A 23,938-nucleotide genomic window follows, 5' to 3' on the forward strand; every position below is an offset into this window, starting at 1 on the left:
GCTTATGACTCATCGCTATGGAATATTTCCCATAATTATTGCCTCGAACTGTGACTAATGGGGGGTTGTTATTATTATGGAATCATCAATTAGTCGATTCTTTTAATTGACTTTTGTCTCGCTGGCTTGTTCTGGGTGAAACACTGTGCGCCGGCGCCGGGCGGATTGGCGTGACATGTGTGAAAAAGCCTAATGTTAACATAGATGGTCATGTATATAATATTATTTTACGAGTGTAAGTTTTCTTTCTCGATTCTTTCTGACGCATCTAATAGAATCGAGGGATTTATTTTATCAGTAAAATGAAACGACAAAGAATGTTTTTTTTATTTTTATTTTATTCATGTATTCCATTTCCACTATATTCCATAATAAATTTATTGTGCAATATTAATAAATGAAATTATGTTTTTCTATTACAAGACAGAAAAAATAAATTGCGTTCTAATACTTTTCTATTTAAAAAAAGCAATTTTGTATTCATAATAATAATAATAATTATTATTATTATGGATAACTTATATAGCGCCATTTTCGCAATATAATACCTCAAGGGTGCTTTACGAAGTGATTATATAAAGATAAAAATTTAATTCTAACTTTAACTTTTAATTTAAGAAAAATAATGTACTTTTTCATACTACTTTTCCACCACATGCTAAGAATTTATTCAAATGATTTAGAGAACAAGTAGGTTTTAAGTTTCTACCGAAACATCACTTCACTCTCACAGTTTCGGTATTCATATTGTGTCGGTATTCATATATTCATATCGGTATTCATATTGTAAAATAAATATCAATCTACAGGGTGTTCATTAAACCGTCACAAAACTGTCACATCCGAAACCACGATGATCACTATGAGCAAGAAGACATATTGGCGCATTAAAATATATAATGTTTTAGAACAAATAAAATATTAAAAAATTAAATATCAAAAAAATCAAATGGTTTCTTACTTCTGCAGGGGAGAAACGAGTAGGGGGAGGGGGAAACCTGCAGAAGTACACAACCATTTGTTTTTTCAACATATATATTTTTTTAAATTCTTAATTCTAAATGTATTTTTAAATATGCTAATATGTCTTGTTGCCCATACTGATCATTGTGGTTTCGGATGTGACAGGGTTTAAAGAACACCTGTATAATGTAACGCAGTAATTTGAATTTTTGCGCCGTCGTTAAGTTTTATGAACCTCTCACCAAGAAGCGCTGCGATCGACGCCAAAATGCTTAGATATATATTTTTTGTTTCTTATCTCTTGAGTCACCCTCCCTAATTAATTTTTTGGGATTTTTTGAGAAAAATATAAAGGTCGCTACGAAAGATTTAAAAATCTAACATTTTCCCAAAAAGTGATTATTTAAAAAAAAATGTATTTAGTATAAAATTATATTTGTTTACATAATAAAACCTAAAATGAGGTTTTAAGGTCCATATATGTTATCCAAAGCTAATTTTGTATCATATATGTGTTAAAATTTACTTTCGGGATGTAAACAAACAAGAGGAAAATTAGACAAAAAACAGATTTTTACAAAATTTCTTTAATTGTCACAATTTAAAAAAAACTTATCACAGAATTAATATAAGCTTATATTAGTTGTTTAGAGTCCTCAAATAGATTTTGATGCACAATTAACACGTAAAAAAACTCATTATTCGGGAACTTTTGTCTGTAGGACTTCACAAGAAGCAAAATATACTGCTTCTGGTCTTCACCTAGGGTCAGTATTTTGTTGTACTCTTGGATTAAGGAAACCCCTCTCTCTGCTGTATCATTGACTACCTTAAATTTTGTTACTATCTCCTTACTTTGAATATATTCCTTGTCTTTGATCCAGTCTTCAACTTTTTTCTTGAGGAAATCGGAGCGTAATCCGGTAATAGAAAATAATTGTTTGGTTTTACTAGTGACAAAATCTTCCAGATTTTTATTACCAATGTTTTCAATGTCTACATGAATTCTTTTCGGGCAAAAATCAGCTCCTTCTTTCTTTAGAGCTTATACCATTTTCTTCTTAGTATCATTTCCCACTTTGTCGTCAGAAAATGATAAGGCGATAAGTTCCTCTGAGACATACCATAAATGGCCACATACTTTATTTATTGCTTTTCTAGCTATGAAAGGGTTTACATCCTCATACTTCTTTAAATTTTTGAGGAATTCTAAGTCGTTTCTTGAGGCTGAACAAGCGCATGGAGCTTGGAACCAATACTTAATGTGGATTAAGACTGTAAAAGTACAGATTTCAAACCTTTTACCTCATGTTTTATCAATCTGAATTGTTCTCGAAACAAGAATATTTTCAGAGAGTAGATAGACTTTGCCATCCAACGTGCTCGGTGAAGACCTGCAGGCTTTTTAAATGACACGCCATTTTCTAGTTTTCCTCCCAAAAATACAATGCTTAGTTGCAAGATTTCATTGTAATCATCTCTGGGATGATATTCTGTCAACTGTTTCTTAGCAAAATTGATTATTTCATCTTTCACATTTGGGGCTTTTCAATAGATTTTTCATCAGTATCCAAAGTCGTATACTCTTCTTTATTGATTAATTGCCAGTTTTTCTGAAATCTTTTGAATAATAAATTATCTAGTCCAGACGAAGGCCCAATTTCATTATGAACAACTGATTTCAGCATAATTTCCATTATGTGATGCCTACATGCTAGCCAGAGCATTTCCTTATTCATTTTCTGTTCAAGTAAAATACAAGCCCCTTTTTGAGACCCGGTATTAGATGCGGTTGTGTCGAAACTCATACTCTTTACTTTATTGAGTAAACCCCATGAAAGGAAGGATTCATAAACTGCTGATACAATTTTTTCACCTTCAGCAGATTCAAGTTTTGGAATGCAGAGAAACTGATCCACCCCTTTACCAGAAACTTAAACTGGAAGTCAATCAACAACTTCATAGCCTGTGATAGATATGAACATCGGTGTCAAAATCTTTTTTTAACATTTTTTATGAAATTAGAAGCCTAGTGGCGACCCCTTAAGCTTAATGAAATCCAACAAAATTTTAGTTAACTCCATTTTACATATGAGAGATCAAAATGGGAAAACCGTTGAATTTTTTAACTTTCATTTTTAAGCATCACCCTAATATATATACTACAGCACAACATCATTATACTTACAGAGGAATATTTTTCTACAAATATAATAAAAAATACAGTTAGGAATACAATATATATAAGAAAGAAATGAATAGTTACATTTATAATTCTTCTTTATGTAACACTGATTGTTTATTTCTTTTACGTAATGGGATAATTAATGTGAACAATTGTATTCAGTTGTAATATTGTATTTTTATTTTTTATCTGAATTTAAAAAAAAAATTAAAAAGTACTACAGTTTCCTGTCTAAATATATCTGTAGTCTGTGGTCACGCAGCATATTATATCCTCTACCTATGGTCACACCAGGCAGTTTTCAGCCAATACAAGACTTTCTAGTCATTCTTCCGATGTCGCACAAGCCACTTGCTAGTAAATCAATACAGTTTGTGGCGCAACTGTCGGCGGCGTGCGCCCAGCCACGCCGTGCCGGCCGGCGTCCTTCTAGACGAACCGCCAATTTATCCGTTTCCATTCGAAATCGCTGTCACACTGCTCTCTGTGTTTTTGCACTTTTTCTTCGAAATACCGAGTTGTTGCGTACCGAATCGTAATTCTACGAAAAAACTACATCGTTTTCCGAAACGATATCCACATTTATTTAAAGAACGGATCAATCGTGTTTAAAGTCCCAAATTTATCCGATGACAAGATTAATCGACGTTGTTTTGTGTGCATTAAACACTTCAACGCATTCAACTTTAGCCAATACAATGACATCCAGCTTTTATTGTGCTCTGTGCCTACCATTGGATTGCCAGGTAAATTACATGATATTTCATACATAATTATTTCAAGAATTTGTCTCATGTTGCACGTTTATTTGTCCCGTTTGCCTGCCCTGCAAATTTATAACTCATAGGGAAAGCATACTTTTATTAATCTGGACCCATTTTACAATTAAAGTTATTAGTATTTCTGCAAGAAAAATATATGTACGACTTAGGTTAGCTTTCCACTGTAATTGCACCTTATTTATCCGTCTTGTGTCTATACAATTGCAAGTCTGCTTTTGGAATGTGGTGTTTGTGATTTGTCTTACAGTTTTGCTATATCGTTACCATATTTTTTGTCTCAATCGGAGTTTATATTGTTTTTACAGTTGATTAATCGGGTTATTATGTATGTACAAAGTTGGCGTAGTGCCTTTTCCTGCAACTTCCGACATTTTTATTTGGTCATTATTTACAAACAATTACTAGGGTGGCATGGTGTGTATACAATTGTAAGGATGTGCTTTTGCAATGTGGTGTTGGTAATTTGTATTTTTTTTTACAGGGTTTAACAAGTCACCATCCAAAGAAAATAGTTTTCATTATTTACTTGGTGAACAGAGTTCGGGTATGTATTTCTATAATTTTCACATTTCCTTACACCCCTTCTTTCAGACTTATGTACTATCTCAGTTATTATATTGTCGTTAATGCTTTCTACACGTCCTAACCATCTCAGCTTATTCTTTTCTATTCGTTCAAGCCTTACTCGATCTTTCAAGGTTTTTCCTGAAATTCTTGCATTATGTTATCTGGTATGATGTTCATTTTATTTTTATTGTGAATTACAGTCGGCGTAGCTGTTACTGAAGAACTCCCCTGTGCACTCCCGGAAGGCGTTGCCAGTTGCAGTGGTACGACTTTCATCCAACCTATTTCTGGTTTGTAGTAATATTTTTTTATTTTTGTAATAAAAATTTACAGACATACATATTTATATATAAGAGAAAGAGAAACATCTTGGTTTCTTTGTTAAAAAGAAAAAAATAATAAACAATACATATAAATTCAGGAGAGTTCAGCGTGTGTAAGAGTTAATGGGAGAATTTACATCTTGGTTTGCGATCTCAAAAGGCGTGAAACAGGGATGTGTAATGTCACTATGGTTGTTTAATCTATACATGGACAACTGCATGAAAGAGATAGAATGTATGGGTATTGGAGCAAAAATTGATAATTTTTCAGTCAGCTGCTTGTTGTATGTTGATGATGCAGTTCTGTTAGCAAGCAGCAACGAGGATTTGCAACAAATAGTCTCTAGAATGTATGATGTATGCCTGGAGAGCCAATTGCCGATGAACCAAAGTAAGTCAAAAGTGATGATATTTGAACGTAGTTATACAGAAAGCAGCCAGCCATAGAAAGGTGAAACTGAGATAATAGCCATTTTGTGAAAAGGGTGAATTATAAAATCTACACAACAGTTGGAATGTTTTTGACTAACAAATGATAACAATGAATACATAAGTTTTTTTTAAATATTACAAACAAGAATCTTATTATGTATTTGACCAGTTTAAATGATTTTTATAGTACCATAAGATTTTTCTAGTTTTGTGGGTGTTTTCTGCAAATTGAGAAATGCCGTTTTTGTGATCGTCAAAGACTACAGCGTCTGAGCGTGGGCCATTCCTTTTTTAATTATTAAAAAGTTTATAGCACATATATATCGTATGACATGACCATGAAAGTGACCCTCTCAGTTGAAACAAATTTCTGACCCATAATTTTCTCCAGCAAATCGGCATATTAAAGCTGTTTGTGTTTTCAAAGAACTTAAAATGTATACATACAGTTACTTGTCCGACTCATTGACACATTGTCACATATTACTAATTAATAATTTTTTTAGATATCAACGCTGATGACATATCAGGCCCACTGCGTATTTCTGGTCCGAGTGCCCTCCAGCAGAGTACACCAAAAAGTTAGTATCAAATGACATGTATTCAATTATGCATTTTCTCTTGGTTCTTGGTTCTTGGACAGAGAGATTTCGTTCTACGTAATATCCACAGATACTTTGTTTCTATCATGTTCATGCAGTTTATTAATAATGCTAACCCCTTACACTACTAAACAACGATATATCGTTGTTGTTAATCCCTATCATAAAGTTCTAACTAGACTGATGCTGACGACATAATCCTCAAAAGGGTAAATGAATTCGGGAACTGCTTGTTGCACTTAACCGTCAGTGGTATAAAACTTCTAGCTAGCCGGAACCTGAAACAGCGATTTTTTTACATTGCAAAAACAGTGAAATAAAAAATAAATCAATGTAAATACTCGTATTTAGATTTTTCAATCACTTATATGATATTTGAGGAAAATAATTGTATTCTGTGCTTTCCCCGCTATTATACCCGACCCAGTGATTACGAAAATATTGACGTACTTCGTTGAATAACTAATTGAATATTTTAACTTTAATATAATAACTCCTATCTAGTGAGGTCCCTATATCACCGGAAAACCCCATAATTAAGAATATAAACAAATAAGTAAAGAGCCATAAAACATAAAAATAATTTACCATGGAACCTAATGATTGTCAATTAGGACGTTTGAATATTAAAAAAATAATTTGTTAATTTATTATAATGGGTACCCACAGTAATGGGAAATTTAAATGTTTTAGCTGTTCATTAGGTAATAATTATTACTCTACAAAAAAAACGTAATTATTATTATACAAACTCTATTCTACAAACTATTCTACAAACAAAACGTAATTGTGGTAAATGAGGTATATTAGCTCGATTTTGATCCAAGAATACTTCAGAAAAAGTTTCTTCGATTTCTTCCATAAGAGTCATATAAACTATCATCACATCACTTAGAAGTTGATCGTTATTGTCTAATTCACTTTCGGAATAGGTTGAGCTGCTAAGTCTCCAAGTTTCTCGGTGAGGTACTATTATTTCTATATCACTTTCACTATCCGTTATCATTTTGAATGATATATTTTGTAAATTTATTCACAATAAAAAGGACGCTTTGCAGAGTTAAATTGTTTGTTAGAGTAACAAAGTAAGATTAAAAATATATATAAATGTAAAAAATATGTAATTTACCACAGCTGTTTGTAATTTCGGTAACTGTTGTCTATCTCGCTCAATCCATTATGCGTGAACTAGCTATTAGTGAAACGGAATATTTTTCTTGGAAGAGATATCAATTTGTGAGACAGTTGCACAAAAACTTTTTTTATTTTTTATTATATTATTACAACTACCAAGAAATAATATAACTTCTTAGTACATTTACCAGTTATCTTTAAGTTTCAATCTAAATAACTCCCTACAAACATTTGGACATACTCTTAAAATATTGTTGATTAAAAAACTTGCATAAAAAAATTAAAGTGTTTTTAGGCATTACCTAGGAGGTGAAATAATTTATCTAGATGAAACTCACCGACATCAATAAAGGTTTGATGCCGCCCGTCAATTAAAAAATGCGTTTGTAGTGTCTAGAGTCGATTATTGTAATGGTATCTATGCAGGTCTGCCAATGAATTGTACCTAGAATGTACCTTCGGGGTGGTACTGAATGTAGAGTTCACGGGTTTGAAATTGAAGGCCATGAAATCGTACAAATGTTTGATGTGCCACATCTTTTGAAGGGATTTAGAAATAATATGCTAGTAAAAGATGTACATTTTGTTCAAAATTCTGTATCAAAAATAGCTAAGTGGTCCCATATTGTACAATCATACACCTACGATCAAGCAAGAGGGGAAGACTTTTTCCAAATGCACAAATTAACAGATTGTCATATTTTCCCCGATAAACTTAGAAAAATGAAGGTCAAGGTTGCTGCTCAGGTGTTCAGCAGGACAGTAGGAACTACCATGAAATCTTTGGCAGATACTGTGGATGATATTGACGATGGGGCATCACAGACTGCTGATCTTATCTTATTTATAAATAAACTTTTCGACAGTTTAAATGGCAGTTCTCTCAATGCTGATAGTATTATTTGTAAATACCGTTGTGGAGTCAGATTAACATCTCCCCACTGGAAATTTTGGCAGGAAGCTATTTCCATCTTAAAATCAGTAAAATTTGTAGATTCCTAAAACTAAAAAATATCAATACCACCTACAGTGCGTAACTGGATTACAACTCTGGAAGCAATATCATATTTGAGTAATAAATTACTTACATGTTATAAATTTACTTTTGTGCTTCCACGTAACCTTAACCAAGACCCCATTGAAAACTTTTTTGGCATGGTAAGAAGTCAGGGTGCACGTAACATTAACCCCTCTAGTTCAAATTTTATAGATGCTTTTAAGTCGCTTCTCATATCAAACTTATCTCATACTCGCTCCATTGGAGCAAATTGTGAAAATGATGACGGTGAAATTTTAGATTCATTAAAACTTTTTTTAACATCGGACATCGAAGTCACTCCTTACCAACAAGTTCTTCAAGACAGAAAAGTGTCAATATGTTGCGGTTTGTAAATATATAGCTGGTTATGTGGCAAAACGGGCTCTATCTAAATTTGGATCTTGTTGTGAATGTAGACTGGATCTTAAATCTGAAATACAGTTACCGGGGCATAGTTTAATAACTTCTAGGGCATGTGGTCCAAATACTTTAATCCACCCAACAATCAAAATCTATAAAGTTTTTAATACCATTGTCAATCACTGCAAAAATAATTTACCGATTATTCGCCATAAGTTTCATGTTATGTCGAGTTTGAAGGAAATAGTACTATCTAAATTAAATCTAGCATGTTTATCTTGTCCAGCACATAGAGGCCATCTTTTTGATTTTATTGTTAACTTAGTATTATGATTATATATTTTTCTTGGTGTAAACAAATGAACTTTCTATTAACTGGGCGAAAAAAATTAGAGTCTTGCATTGTTGATCCTCTCAAATTACAAGCTAGAAAGTCTTATAATAAAAGACTTAAGAATAAGAAGCGCAGACAATAGAGTAGATACATGCATACCCTTTTCTTCTTACCTGCCATATTAGCACTTCATTTCATTACTTAATAAGCTTATAAGTGCTTCCTTCTTGTTTTATTCCTAAGCAGCAGCCTAGAAATGTCAATGTGAAATAAAATAAATTATCCACCATTAATAATATTCTTTTGTTTCAGAATGGTGATTGTTGATGCCATGGCTCTTAATCTGCACGAAGAAAATATTTTTCATCCAGGATTAGCAGGGATCCAATGCTGATCACAATGCTGAACAATTTTTAAATAATATTCAATTGTTATTTTTGATAATCCAATATACTAACCACACATGTATATAATATTATTTTATAAGTGTCAGTTTTCTTTCTCGATTCTTTCTGACGCATATAATAGAATCGATTGATTTATTTTAACAGTAAAATAAAACTATTAAAAATGTTTTTTAAAAATTTTATTTATGTATTCCTATTCCATAATAAATTTATTGTGCAATATCAATATAAAATTGTTTTTTTAAATACAAGACAGAAAAATTAAATTGCGTGCTAATACTTGTATTTAATTAAGCAATTTTGTATTGATATTGTACAATAAATATCAATATATAATGCAACGCAGTGATTTGAATTTTCGCGCCATCGTCAAGCTTCTTGTATGCCACACTAGATAGCGCTGCGATCGACGCCAAAAGTACTTAGATATAGTACCATAGTTTCCTGTCTAAAGATATCTGTAGTCTGTGGGTCACACAGCTGGAAAAAGCAAATGTCGCGCGTGTGAAAAACGGTTCAAATTTAAAACCTGTGCAAATCTACGGCGTCTGTGTCCTTCTTTCGTTATTGTTTTTGTGTTTGTGCCGGTCTTATCACCTTTTCTCTTTTATTATTTATTTTTAAACCTTCTCTTATTTTCTCGCCTGTAATAATCATAACAATGTCAAAAAAGTGTTGTGTGCTTTCTTGTCAAATATCCGGGGACATCTTCAAACTATATTGCTTTCCCAAAAATGAGCCCGATGTCTTTAAAACTTGGATTAGTAACATTAATAACCCAAAATTAGACACATTATCACATAGTAGAATTCGCTGTGCATTTCGCGTATGTCAAAGACATTTTCAGGCAAAGTTCATTGAGGGAAACTGTAGGCTACTTCCTGGAGCAATGCCGGCTTTATTTACTGAAGAAGAAATAGCCGAGGAAGCAAAAATAAAAAAAGAATTTAATATACCACAAAACTGCGCTAATTTTCAAGGTAATATTGCTGAAGTAAATTTGTAAAATCATATAAACCATGCTCATGTTTTGTCATTCAATTGTTTTAATGCAAAATAACAAATTACTGTTGAAGGACGAAGACCGGAACACCTCATCACTACTGGCCATAGAAGTAATATTACTGGTGAGTAGACATTTTATAAATCCCTGTCCGTTTTTATTATCTAACTCTTTTTATCCAGTGTAACTCTTTATCTATCTGTTTTTAGATCCCCTTGTCTCTGGTGGACCTACAGCTACAAAAAGAAGATGTACCACTAACATTTCTCGTAAATATTTCATTGACTATACAATTATTATTTTTGAATAATTTAAATAGCGCTATTTTTGTGAAACTCACCTCATAGGCGCTGTACTATAAAGAAATATCCCAACATCATGCCTGTGTCCTGTGAACTTTTTATAGTAGTTTCGGATTGCGCTTGAACTTTTTCCCTTCGAAATGCCGAATTGCTGCGTGCCTAACTGTAGCAATAGGAAAAATCTTCATCGTTTTCCGAGACGGTATCCACATTTGTTTCGCGAACGGGTGAACCGCGTTAAAAGTCCCAAGTTTGACAATTTATCCGATAAAAACATAAACCGACTTTGTTTTGTGTGCATTAAACACTTCAATGCTTTCAACTTCAGCAAATATAATTCAGCTTTTATCATTCTCTGCATAATTACTTGATGAACGTGACTAATCGTCGCGTTTGGGAAACAAGGTTCTATCAAACAAAATATGTTTTTTTACTTCCAACCTTTATAGTATTTATATTTAAATATCAATTCTATCTGCATCAAAATTTCAAAGAAAAGCGAAATCAACCCTTAAGTTTATTAAGACAATATCCATAGAAAATATTAGATAAAATAATTTCTTCATTTCAAACTCTCATATCGTAAAAAAAATTATGAATCTACATAGAACCTTATTTACCCACTGCAACGTAATGTTACATTGTTTCTTTGTCATGATTCACTTAGGTGCTTATTTTTATTGACAGTCTTCAGAGCCTATAGGGAAAGCATATTTTCATTCATCTAAAACCGTATTATAAAAGTCTACGGTGTATGCAAATAGAGAGCGATTTGCCGATAAATTTTGATGATTTCAATGTAATGGTTTTTGAAAGCATTACTAAATGTGAGATCACTGTGAACCAGGTCACCCTGAAACTGGTAGAAGTAAAAAAAATATGCAAAAAAGATAAACGAGCTATGCTGAGACTCAGTTAAGGAACCATTGCTCAGGGTATATATTCCGATGGGATGTTAAAATTTATCTTCAATTTTATCTCCAAAGTAAAATTAAGTTTTCTGTATGAAAAATATAATATGTTTACATTTTTTTTCTAAGCTTCACCCACTATCATTGGCGGCTGGGTCAAATCCCTCCTGAAAGAAGTGGGTATTTCGGCATCCGCTGGTAGTACTAGGTCAGCTGTGGCTTCCTTAAACTGGATTCAACATTTTTATCCCCCCACCCAACAGTTACAGTTGTGTTTTTTTTTTTTTTTTTTTTTTTTTTTTCACAGTAAAAAAATCGATTGATTCGATTTTTGAATTCGATTATTTGCATGTCTCGAATGCTTGTATTTCGATTATCTAAATATCTCGATTATTCCCATCATTACTGCAGAGGCTCGGGGGAGCCAGCAAGTGCTTCAGGATGCCTTCCATCTCGACCGGTCAACTGGTCTTGTCCCATTCCGGTAACCGAGATGGAGAATTCGCTTTTCCGAAGCAAGTTTCTGGAAAACGCACAGTTGCGGTCCCGAAAGATAAGCCCTTTCGTGCTCAGAGGGCTGACCCTGGGCGGGACCCACAACCGTCCATCTCTCGGGTCTTTGGACGGAGGAACAAGCGCAGTGGCACAGCAACCGTCAGGAGATGTTTGACATTTTGAAAGCATTCAAGTACCTGAGCGAGACTTTGAAGCATTCTTCAGTACTTGTTCAGTCGGCCAACAAGACGGTTCTAGCGTATCTTCGAAACGAAGGAGGCACAAGGTCAGTTACGTTGCTTCTTCTTACTTATCAAATATTGAGCATAATAGATCAGCACAGTATCACTCTGGAAGTTCAACACCTCCCAGGTCGATACAACGGCCTCGCAGACCATCTTTCTCGTGGTATGAAGCTACCGGAATGGTCTCTTTTGCCTCAGGCAACGGAACCTATCTTCAGGAAATGGGGAACTCCGGTAATAGATCTATTTGCCTCGGAAACAGCTCACGTGGTGGAGCAATATGTTTCGATGGATACCAAAGACCCGAATGCTCTGTTCCACAATGCCTTCAGCAGATTCTGGACTTACCCATTGGCTTGGATATTCCCTCCCCCATGCTTGATTCCTCGTGTCCTAGCATACTTGAGAGAATTGACAGGGATGTACATGCTCATAGCGCCCAAGTGGCCCAAAGTGTTCTGGCTCCCAGACATCCGAGCGAGGGCCGTGAGACTCGCTCTAGCAGAGAACGATCTCGTGAACAACCTCGAGGATACTTCCACAGGTTACCATCCGCCCAGAATCTACGACATCCATCTGAATGTTTGGCTGATTGGGGTTGGGAAGAATCTTTAACCGAGTGGTCTCCAGCGGAAAAGTTACTTTTAACATCTAGTTGGAGGGACTCCACTCTTAAAGCTTATTTAGTAGCATGGAATAGATGGCGAAAATGGTCCAACACATATAATGTTGACCTCAAAAACCCATCTGGAAACCAGTTGGCCCGATTTCTAGCATACTTGAAAGTAAAAGTAGGTCTTGCTCCTAGCTCTATTTCACTTCACAAATCAGCTGTTTCCATGCTTAGCATTCCTAACAGGAACAGCCAGCTTAGTGGCCACCCGATAGTGAAACAAGTCATGAAGGGCATAGCTTAAACCACTCTTAAATCACATAAACCACCAATTTGGTATCCCAGGATTGTATGCAGTTGGCTAGAGAATAATCCACCAACAGATATAACCCTGTTTGAAGCATCACGTAGATGTGCTTTAATTTTATTACTCGCATCTGGGCGAAGAGTTCACGATCTTACACTTTTAAGGTGTTCGCCAGATTATTTTGTTGATTCTACTGACCACATTATCCTATGGCCAGTGTTTGGATCAAAAACTGACTCGTCTCTACACAGACAGTCAGGTTGGAAGCTTTTGAAGATTAATGTAGAAGCTATATATCCTGTGTTCTGGCTTAGGAAAGTATATACCCTGGGTAAAGACCGAAGAGAGGAAGGAAGTAACCTTTTTGTTTCTACTTGTGGTACTGCAATGGAGTATCTTTGGTTCCACCAGCTCGGTTGTAGGGGAAGGCATTCTGAACCCTGAAGACCCTGAAAAAATGAACCCCCTGAAACATAAATAACTGTAAATATTGAGTTCTTAGTGTGTTGTATTGTACCAGAGTTAGTGTTGCTGTACTGGTGATACTACTTTATAATACAAGGCAGCTAATGATTTTTATAAATCATTTTTTTGCAAAGCGTGCATACTTCGCACCCTTTCATATTTGCCATTGTAGGCCTACTGTATCTAACACCACAAAAGACAGGCCAATTGTTTCATTAGCCTCTAACTCAATGCCAAACTAACTAAATAACTTATAGTTTTATACTTAATTACTATAAAGAAAACGTCAATATTTAAATTTGTTGCAACAGTGAAGGAAAGCAACAGTCTGCAAGCTTTTGGACATACTCAAAACATTGTTAAAATATCAGTAGTCATTAATATCGGTCTGCATACATAAAAAATATAAATAAAAAATGATGTGGTACCTATGGCGTTCTATCCTCTCTGCCCATCCCTACAAGGAAATTTGATGGTTATTTAGAAATCAGAGGACAGCCGCAACAGATGTACATACTTAAATTACGAGGTCATAGCTTTAGACTCCACAATTCATTAATGTAGTGGAGATTCATTGTACACATAAAATTGGTCCCAGCCACACACAAAAACAGCGGTTGCCACTTGTTACCTGTAACCTTCACCTGACACTCCAAATGTTGACATCTGCTACTCAAGAGCAGACAATCATAAAGCAAAAATCATGGCTAATAACTATTTATGTCATCTACTTGTCACCACTGGCGGTCACATCTGTCTTTAAGTGGCTGGTGACTTATGGCTGTGGCGATTTGCCCGTGAACTGGTAGCCCTATCCATTTAGATATATTAACTGATAATTAACACTTATCTAATCTTATGGAAAAAGATGAGAACTTTCGGCCTATAAATAAGGTTGATTAATCTTTTAATTTATTTGTTTCCATCAAATAGGAATGAATTCCGAACCTGTAAACATGGACCCTGTAATAGATATTCTTATGAGCTCCTCAGAACTCCCTGAAGCTGGTTTGAAAGGTAGCCTTATCAGTTTATACATTTTAACTTTTAAAAAATGCTTATTATATTATGCTTAAAAATTCATATTTATTTTATTCTTATTAAATATTAATTTCTGCATGTATAAATAAAGTTTATTAATCTTTTACTACTTTTATTTTCATGAAATAGGTAAAAATTCTAAGCATTCAAACATTGACCCTATGAAAAAGATTCTTGTGAGCTCCTCAGAACTTCCTGAAGCTGGTTTGAAAGGTAGCCTTATCAATTTATACATCTTAACTTTTAAAAAATGCTTATTATATTATGCTTAAAAATTCATATTTATTTTATTCTTATGAAATATTAATTTCTGCATGCATAAATAAAGTTTATTGATCTTTTACTGCTTTTATTTTCATGAAATAGGTAAAAATTCCAAACATTCAAACGTTGACCCTATGAAAAAGATTCTTGTGAGCTCCTCAGAACTTCCTAAAGCTGGTTTGAAAGGTAGCCTTATCAATTTATACATTTTAACTTTTAAAAATCGCTTATTATATTGTGCTTAAAAAATCATATTTATTTTATTCTCATGAAATATTAATTTCTACATGTATAAATAAAGTTTATTAATCTTTTACTACTTTTATTTTCATTAAATAGGTAAAATTTTTAAACATTCAAACGTTGACCCTATGAAAAAGATTCTTGTGAGCTCCTCAGAACTTCCTGAAGCTGGTTTGAAAGGTAGCCTTATCAATTTATACATTTTAACTTTTAAAAAATGGTTATTATATTATGCTTAAATATTCATATTTATTTTATTCTTATGAAATATTAATTTCTACATGTATAAATAAAGTTTATTAATCTTTTACTACTTTTATTTTCATTAAATAGGTAAAAATTCTAAACATTCAAACGTTGACCCTATGAAAAAGATTCTTGTGAGCTTCTCAGAACTTCCTGAAGCTGGTTTGAAAGGTAGCCTTATCAATTTATACATTTTAACTTTTAAAAAATGCTTATTATATTATGCTTAAAAAATCATATTTATTTTATTCTTATGAAATATTAATTTCTGCATGTATAAATAAAGTTTATTGATCTTTTACTGCATTTATTTTCATGAAATAGGTAAAAATTCTAAACATTCAAACGTTGACCCTATGAAAAAGATTCTTGTGAGCTCCTCAGAACTTCCTGAAGCTGGTTTGAAAGGTAGCCTTATCAATTTATACATCTTAACTTTTAAAAAATGCTTATTATATTATGCTTAAAAATTCATATTTATTTTATTCTTATGAAATATTAATTTCTGCATGCATAAATAAAGTTTATTGATCTTTTACTGCTTTTATTTTCATGAAATAGGTAAAAATTCCAAACATTCAAACGTTGACCCTATGAAAAAGATTCTTGTGAGCTCCTCAGAACTTCCTAAAGCTGGTTTGAAAGGTAGCCTTATCAATTTATACATTTTAACTTTTAAAAATCGCTTATTATATTGTGCTTAAAAAATCATATTTATTTTATTCTCATGAAATATTAATTTCTACATGTATAAATAAAGTTTATTAATCTTTTACTACTTTTATTTTCATTAAATAGGTAAAATTTTTAAACATTCAAACGTTGACCCTATGAAAAAGATTCTTGTGAGCTCCTCAGAACTTCCTGAAGCTGGTTTGAAAGGTAGCCTTATCAATTTATACATTTTAACTTTTAAAAAATGGTTATTATATTATGCTTAAATATTCATATTTATTTTATTCTTATGAAATATTAATTTCTACATGTATAAATAAAGTTTATTAATCTTTTACTACTTTTATTTTCATTAAATAGGTAAAAATTCTAAACATTCAAACGTTGACCCTATGAAAAAGATTCTTGTGAGCTTCTCAGAACTTCCTGAAGCTGGTTTGAAAGGTAGCCTTATCAATTTATACATTTTAACTTTTAAAAAATGCTTATTATATTATGCTTAAAAAATCATATTTATTTTATTCTTATGAAATATTAATTTCTGCATGTATAAATAAAGTTTATTGATCTTTTACTGCATTTATTTTCATGAAATAGGTAAAAATTCTAAACATTCAAACGTTGACCCTATGAAAAAGATTCTTGTGAGCTCCTCAGAACTTCCTGAAGCTGGTTTGAAAGGTAGCCTTATCAATTTATACATTTTAACTTTTAAAAAATGCTTATTATATTATGCTTAAAAATTCATATTTATTTTATTCTTATGAAATATTAATTTCTGCATGTATAAATAAAGTTTATTGATCTTTTACTGCTTTTATTTTCATGAAATAGGTAAAAATTACAAACATTCAAACGTTGACCCTATGAAAAAGATTCTTGTGAGCTCCTCAGTACTTCCTGAAGCTGGTTTGAAAGGTAGCCTTATCAATTTATACATTTTAACTTTTAAAAAATGGTTATTATATTATGCTTAAATATTCATATTTATTTTATTCTTATGAAATATTAATTTCTGCATGCATAAATAAAGTTTATTGATCTTTTACTGCTTTTATTTTCATGAAATAGGTAAAAATTACAAACATTCAAACGTTGACCCTATGAAAAAGATTCTTGTGAGCTCCTCAGAACTTCCTAAAGCTGGTTTGAAAGGTAGCCTTATCAATTTATACATTTTAACTTTTAAAAAATGCTTATTATATTGTGCTTAAAAAATCATATTTATTTTATTCTCATGAAATATTAATTTCTACATGTATAAATAAAGTTTATTAATCTTTTACTACTTTTATTTTCATTAAATAGGTAAAATTTTTAAACATTCAAACGTTGACCCTATGAAAAAGATTCTTGTGAGCTTCTTAGAACTTCCTGAAGCTGGTTTGAAAGGTAGCCTTATCAATTTGTACATTTTAACTTTTAAAAAATGCTTATTGTATTATGCTTAAAAATTCACATTTATTTTATTTTTATGAAATATTAATTTCTGCATGTATAAATAAAATTTATTAATCTTTTACTGCTTTTATTTTCATGAAATAGGTAAAAATTTCAAACATTCAAACGTTGACCCTATGAAAAAGATTCTTGTGAGCTTCTCAGAACTTCCTGAAGCTGGTTTGAAAGGTAGCCTTATCAATTTATACATTTTAACTTTTGAAAAATGCTTATTATATTATGCTTAAAAATTCATATTTTTTTAATTCTTATGAAATATTAATTTCTGCACGTATAAATAAAGTTTATTAATCTTTTACTGCATTTATTTTCATGAAATAGGTAAAAAATTTAAACATTCAAATGTTGACCCTATGAAAAAGATTCTTGTGAGCTCCTCAGAACTTCCTGAAGCTGGTTTGAAAGGTAGCCTTATCAATTTATACATTTTAACTTTTAAAAAATGCTTATTATATTATGCTTAAAAATTCATATTTATTTTATTCTTATGTAATATTAATTTCTGCATGTATAAATAAAGTTTATTAATCTTTTACTGCTTTTATTTTCATTAAATAGGTAAAAATTCTAAACGCTCAAACGTTGACCCTATGAAAAAGATTCTTGTGAGCTCCTCAGAATTTCCTGAAGCCGGTTTGAAAATGCTACGGGGCAAGTAAGTGTAAATAAATTACTGTATGTGAAATATTTTTTTTATTTTTAATATAAAATTATATAGGTACAGTCAAACTTGGTTATTATGAGGAAGATGGGACCGACTGAATTTGCTCGTTATAAGCACTACTCGCTATACCAGAGAAAGGTTTTATCGCCATTGCATATTGTCACTAAGTTAACAAATAATTATGCGTATAGTTCATACAGATAATTGAAAAAATAAAACTATTTTAATAAATGCTCACAAACATACTACTTTCTAATTTTAAAATGCAGATAAATAAACATTCTTATTTTTCCACAATATTAACACTGTGGATAAGATTATTTATTACACACCATAAGATTTTTCACACCACATTCTATTTCACTAATAATCATCACTTTTTCACAATCTAAGAGACACTTCCTTTTGTTAGTAGACACGTTTATAATTCAAGGGTTAGTTTTTGTCTGATCTGACATCACTCACTAGTATTGTTTATTATGCACTGACCATAAAACATTAAAAAAACTGAAAAGATGTCATTCATGAACTACAAAAGACGTTGTAAATTGTAATGTGGTGCCGAGCCAGTACTTACAGGGTTTAGCTTGGATTTTTTACACGCAATTTCAACCATGTGTGTGATACTTTTTCAACGTTGGCGAAAACACCAGGTAAGGTACTTAGACACTTATATAGTGTCATAAACATCACCCGATCCCGGCCCAGCTGCATCGGTCCTAAGTTAGCTACCAGTTTAGATTTTATTACTCAGGTTCTTATTTGAAAAATTATGTTTTTAAACGATTGAAAAATTTTTGCTCAACCGTTGAAAATATTTTTGTTCGGTATGTCCCGAGAAGTAGCTCGTTATAAAAGTGAATGAATGAATGTATGGAGAAAACCAACAACTAAAATGTCAATTAATGTTTCCTCGTTACATCCGAGATCTCGCAATTTTCGTGATCGTTATAACCCAGTTCGACTGTATATAAAAACTTTTTTGCAAACCTTCTTTTAAAGAGTTTTTTTTTTCTACTGACATTTCTTGGTGGAACTGCATTTTAATTATAATAGTAAAAATACTTTATAGTTTTATTCCACTTTTATTTATAATTATTTTATAACTTCTTTTAAAGGATGATTTATTAAACATCTTTACGTCTATACTAATATTATAAATACGAAAGCGTGTTTTTCTGTTTGTTTGTGTTTTATTCACGTCGCAGCAGAGTGACCAATCAACTTGATTTTTCGCACAGGGATAGCTGGAGGCTGAGAAGTAAAATAGGTTACTTTTGATCCCGGAAAAATAATATCGCTCCCGGGGAATTTTCTTAGTGGAAAAATGAATTAATATTATGATCGAATAACGATACTACGTCGCCATACTAACAGATCGTCGTTGTTTGCATAGCGATAGTTAAAGGAACGGCAATTGATCAGTACTTTTTATCCCGGAAAAATATGTCATTCGTCGGGAAAATTACTATTCTTTATTTATTTTAATTTTATTTTTAATCTTGAAATAAGGGGACACATAAACATATTCTCATGTGAACTCTAATAATGACAATGTATATATATTTCATTTGAACGTAGTTATGCAGAAAGCAGCCAGTCCACAATTTCGGAAAAATGAGATATTGTTGTTATCGGGTGCAGTAAGGTCGATTCTATGTTCTGCTAAAAACAGCCAGACCGCTTTCATATAAAAAACTGTATTAATCACCTCCGGAAAAAGATGTCGATCACAAAAATGGCATTTCTCAATTTGCAGAAAACACCCACAAAACCAGAAAAATCTTATGGTACTTTAAAAATCTTTTTAACTGGTCAAATACACAATAAGATTCTTGTTTTTAATATATAAAAAAAACTTATGTATTCATTGTTTATCGTTTGTTAATGTCAAAAACATTCAAACTATTATGTAGATTTTATAATTCACTCTTTTCACAAAATGGCTATTATCTCAGTTTCACTTTTCTGTGGCTGGCTGCTTTCTGTATAACTACCTTTAATGCATGTTTCTTAATCTTCTGTTAGCAATTTGGCAAATTTTTTCTTCATCAATTTTTCCAGGCACCCTGAAGTTGATGAGAGATAACAGTTCAGGGCAATCCCAAATTGAATTTACAATTTTGAATAAATATATTTATATACAGGTGTTCTTTAAACCCTGTCACATCCGAAACCACGATGATCAGTATGAGCAAGAAGACATTGGCACATTAAAATAATTTTTTGGATCGAATAGAATTTACAAAAATAAAATATCAAATAAAACAACTGGTTGCTTAGTTCTGCAGGGGAGAAACGAGGGGGAAGTCTGATACACTGTCAACCGTGCGGCCACGCTCCCCTCGCTTCTCCCCTGCAGAAGTCAGCAACCATTTGTTTTTTTTCATATTTAATTTTTTTTAAATTTTCTTCATTCTAAATATTTTTTTTAATATGCTAATATGTCTTCTTGCCCATACTGATCATCATGGTTTTGGATGTGACAGGGTTTAAAGAACTTCCTGTATATTTGAATATCATAAATATGTATGAAAATATTAAATATCTTATGAAAATATTCATTAAATTATTTTTGCTCTGCTTACCAAAGTTGTGGAAACATATAAGAGCATTTAAATACATGCGTATTTTGAAGTAAATTCGTCTCTAGATAAGAATAACGACTTAACACACGTTGGCACGAAATTTTAAACAATGAAACTAATTATTTGTAGTCGTTAGGTACAGATTAGGTAAATTTGATTTGAAATCGGTTAGGTAAGCCTGGCTTTTGGGCTTCTATGGAAATACCGTCACTGATTCAAATAATATAATTACACAGAACATATTGACTGGCTTTTTCTTGAAACATATAGTAAAATAATTCTTTATCTTATTTTAAAAACATATTTTACTAATTTTTGAATTCTGATGACACAGTTACAACTCAAAAGTCTGTAATCAAATGTCTCGCCAGTCACAGCGGAATGCGAATTAATACGAATTACGAAACTAAAATAATTGATTTCTTTATTTTTCCATGTGTTTTTAGATTTGAACTTTTACAACCAAAGTATAATGGCTTTGATAAAGATACTTTCAATGAGTTTACAAAAGAAATTAAACAACTGATTCCTGGTGTTAATGCAGTTATATGGTGTTCAAGGTTAAGTTTCGGAAAAGATCTTTTAGATAAAGCAGGTAATAATTGATTTTTTTTGTTTCACAACCTCCTTGAAAATATGTAGTAAAAGGTGCAAAGCAATTTTACTATTTACATGTTTGTAAAAATACAAAAATATATATATACATTTTAGGTCAATTTCATAAAAATAAAAACTTGTGAAGTACTGTTACAGTTAAAATTTATACAAATATTTTGCTTAGTGTCAAACTTACTAAACAATTTAAATTATCTATTGTAATAAACGTATATTTTGTATACGCTTAGAAAACTTAACAGTTTTACACTGTACATACTTGATACTCGTGGCACAATGAGATGATTAATATTATTTTATAGGCATTTTATCCCTATAATGGTGATTCAACTTGTAATGAATATTGTAAATATTTTAGGTAGACAATTAAAGGTAGTGTCTGTAATGTCAGCTGGGATCGATCACATAGATAAACAAGAGGTCTTATCTCGTAATATCGTTCTTAGTAACACACCTAATGTGCTCAATGACGCAGTAGCAGATATGGCCATACTTTTACTTCTCGGGGCTTCAAGAAGGGTTCCTGAAGCCATCGAACAGTGCAAAACGTAATTATATACACACAAACTTAAATTGTACATTAAATGAAATGTTTTTTACTGCAATAGTTTTATTTTCAGTGGTGAGTGGCAAGTAGGTCCTCAGAAAATGTTGGGACCAGATATTAAAGGCAGCACAGTAGGAATAGTTGGTTTGGGTGGAATAGGGCAAACTATTGTCAAAAGGCTTCAAGGATTTAATGTAGATAACATCTTATATTGTGGCCCCAAGGAAAAGCCAGAAGGTATTTTAGTTTGTATGTTGATAAAAAAGTAATATTATAACAGAGACGGAAAAGGGAATATGGAAGTCTTTTGTCATTGGCCGGTTTAAGCGGCCACTTTACATACTGCGTAAAACGTTCACCATCCTTGCTCTGTTTGAACATCCATATTTTCTCAATTCGTCTATCTGTTAATTGTGAAGTTAAAGAGCCGAAACCTTTATGGATGGGATGAGATTCGTCCGACTGAACTATTTAACCTTCATACTAGACAGTGCCTAAACCAGTTGGTTTTATCAGTATTTTGTGTATGTCGAAATGTTTGTAGACAAGGACTGCATTTTACCGCCTAGGGAATATGAAGTAATTTATGAGTGGAAGTGACAAAAACATAACGCAAAGATATATTTTTTAATGTTTTGAACACCAATACAATTATTGATAAAATTACATTCTCTTCATTCTCTCTCAAAATCGGTTTTCTGTCATTTTTTTGGTATAGTTGGCTTTATATGAAAAGGCTGTACATAAACTCTTCGTCTATGTAAAAAGAAGTACATTAAAAAAAATTGCAACATAACTAACGCCTTCATCCAGCCATGTCTTTAATTTTCTTTTAAAAAATCCTTCTAATCTGTATTTTTTATTTTCAGGTGCCAGGCTAAATGTAAAATTTGTGTCATTTGATGAATTGCTGAAAAGAAGCGACTTTATTTTCTTAGCCTGTCCATTAAATGAGAGCACAAAACATTTAATGAATGCTGATGCATTCAATAAAATGAAAAACACCGCAGTCCTTATCAATGTTAGTCGTGGAGGTCAGTTTTTATTTCTTATTTGAAAATATTTTTTATGCGTACGCATTTATTATATTTGTATGTTGATAATATTTTTTTATAGGTGTGGTGGATCAAGAGGCTTTGATCGATGCATTGAGAAATAAGAAGATCTGGTCTGCTGGATTAGATGTCACTACACCAGAACCGTTACCAAAAAACAATCCACTGAATTCATTATCAAATTGTTGTAAGTTTAACGAAATAATCTGCATATTCAAAACTAAGAGTCTTGATCGAACACATATCTGCATGTAATTTTACACTCAATTTGTTAAGATCGTGTTTCAGGAGAGTACTCCTCCATTTATTATAGTTTATATTTCTTTGATTTTAAAATTATACACTATGACTCACTTAAATAATCAATAACAGAAAAGTGCTTACTGTTTCCTTACAAAAAAAATATGTCTTAAAACTGGCAGATACAAAAACTCAGTGAATTGTTATAAATATATGTATAGACGGTGTCTACGTTTAAGGCGCGCGGAAGGAATGCGGTAATGTGTGTTAACGCTGCCTGGTTGAGTTCAATATAAATTTGGAACCTCGATATTTAAGAATATAATATATTCGTGAATATCGACCAGCCAATTTTTATCTAAACTCAACCGGACAGCGTCACAACACACTACTGAATTCCTCCTGTACTATTAAATGTTAAATTGTTTCCCTATAAAATTCTATAATTTTTTTGTATTTTTAAAATTTTAGTTTTGATGCCACATTTGGGAAGTGCGACTGTTAACACCAGAAATGAAATGGCAAAGCTTGCATCTTTAAACGCCATTTTGGGGTTGAATGGGAAGCCCGTACTCACACGAGTGTCTTAAAATTATAAAACCTTTTGTTTACATAAAAATAAAATACTAAAGTCGTTAAATGTTACATTTTTATTACCTACATATAATTTTATGTTATAATAAGGTTACATTTATACATTTTTTCTATATATTTTCAAATAACTTATGCTTCGTTGACAGACAATTTTAAATCATTTAACAATGAATCTATACGTTCTTCTAATGACATTATGTGTCCTGTGTTGCAATTGTCACTTCCAATAAATGTTA

General features: G+C 32.0%; 1 protein-coding gene and 1 long non-coding RNA gene across 9 annotated transcripts; both read left to right on the plus strand.

Moving 5' to 3' along the window:
* Positions 1-3,445: 3,445 nt before the first annotated feature.
* LOC148285059 (uncharacterized) lies at positions 3,446-9,255 on the plus strand. Of its 3 annotated transcripts, XR_015822996.1 has the most exons (5): positions 3,446-3,894; positions 4,412-4,474; positions 4,698-4,787; positions 5,759-5,833; positions 9,034-9,255. It is a non-coding gene; the product is annotated as an uncharacterized LOC148285059 (long non-coding RNA). The 3 variants fall into 3 exon arrangements; XR_015822995.1 differs by having other exon boundaries at positions 4,412-4,787; XR_015822997.1 differs by lacking the exon at positions 4,412-4,474.
* Positions 9,256-9,596: 341 nt separating this feature from the next.
* Positions 9,597-23,742, plus strand: LOC148285060 (glyoxylate reductase/hydroxypyruvate reductase-like). 6 transcript variants are annotated; one of them, XM_088230535.1, is made up of 25 exons: positions 9,598-10,108; positions 10,205-10,255; positions 10,341-10,400; positions 14,403-14,486; positions 14,640-14,723; positions 14,877-14,960; positions 15,114-15,197; positions 15,351-15,434; positions 15,588-15,671; positions 15,825-15,908; positions 16,062-16,145; positions 16,299-16,382; positions 16,536-16,619; positions 16,773-16,856; positions 17,010-17,093; positions 17,247-17,330; positions 17,484-17,567; positions 17,721-17,804; positions 17,958-18,054; positions 21,098-21,246; positions 21,625-21,814; positions 21,887-22,050; positions 22,683-22,847; positions 22,930-23,055; positions 23,580-23,742. In XM_088230535.1, exons 1-25 carry the CDS (start codon positions 9,790-9,792, stop codon positions 23,696-23,698), a joined length of 2,700 nt encoding a protein of 899 aa, XP_088086661.1. In that variant the 5' UTR covers positions 9,598-9,789; the 3' UTR covers positions 23,699-23,742. The 6 variants fall into 6 exon arrangements, 3 of the variants coding, with proteins under 3 accessions (XP_088086661.1, XP_088086679.1, XP_088086670.1); XR_015823001.1 differs by lacking the exon at positions 21,887-22,050; XM_088230553.1 differs by lacking the exons at positions 14,640-14,723; positions 14,877-14,960; positions 15,114-15,197; positions 15,351-15,434.
* Positions 23,743-23,938: the final 196 nt, after the last annotated feature.

This window comes from Micrasema longulum, unplaced genomic scaffold (genome assembly GCF_059751315.1).
Source record: "Micrasema longulum isolate JH-2025_06_02 unplaced genomic scaffold, ASM5975131v1 h1tg000066l, whole genome shotgun sequence".
In the NCBI taxonomy this organism is placed as follows: domain Eukaryota; kingdom Metazoa; phylum Arthropoda; class Insecta; order Trichoptera; family Brachycentridae; genus Micrasema; species Micrasema longulum.

Coding starts and splice junctions, on each gene's coding strand:
- LOC148285060 (XM_088230535.1), top strand. CDS start 9,790: ATGTCAAAAAAGTGTTGTGTGCTTTCTTGTCAAATATCCGGGGACATC. Junction 14,724..14,876: donor TCCTGAAGCTGGTTTGAAAG/GTAGCCTTATCA, acceptor TTCATGAAATAG/GTAAAAATTCCAAACATTCA. Junction 22,051..22,682: donor CCCCAAGGAAAAGCCAGAAG/GTATTTTAGTTT, acceptor TTTTATTTTCAG/GTGCCAGGCTAAATGTAAAA.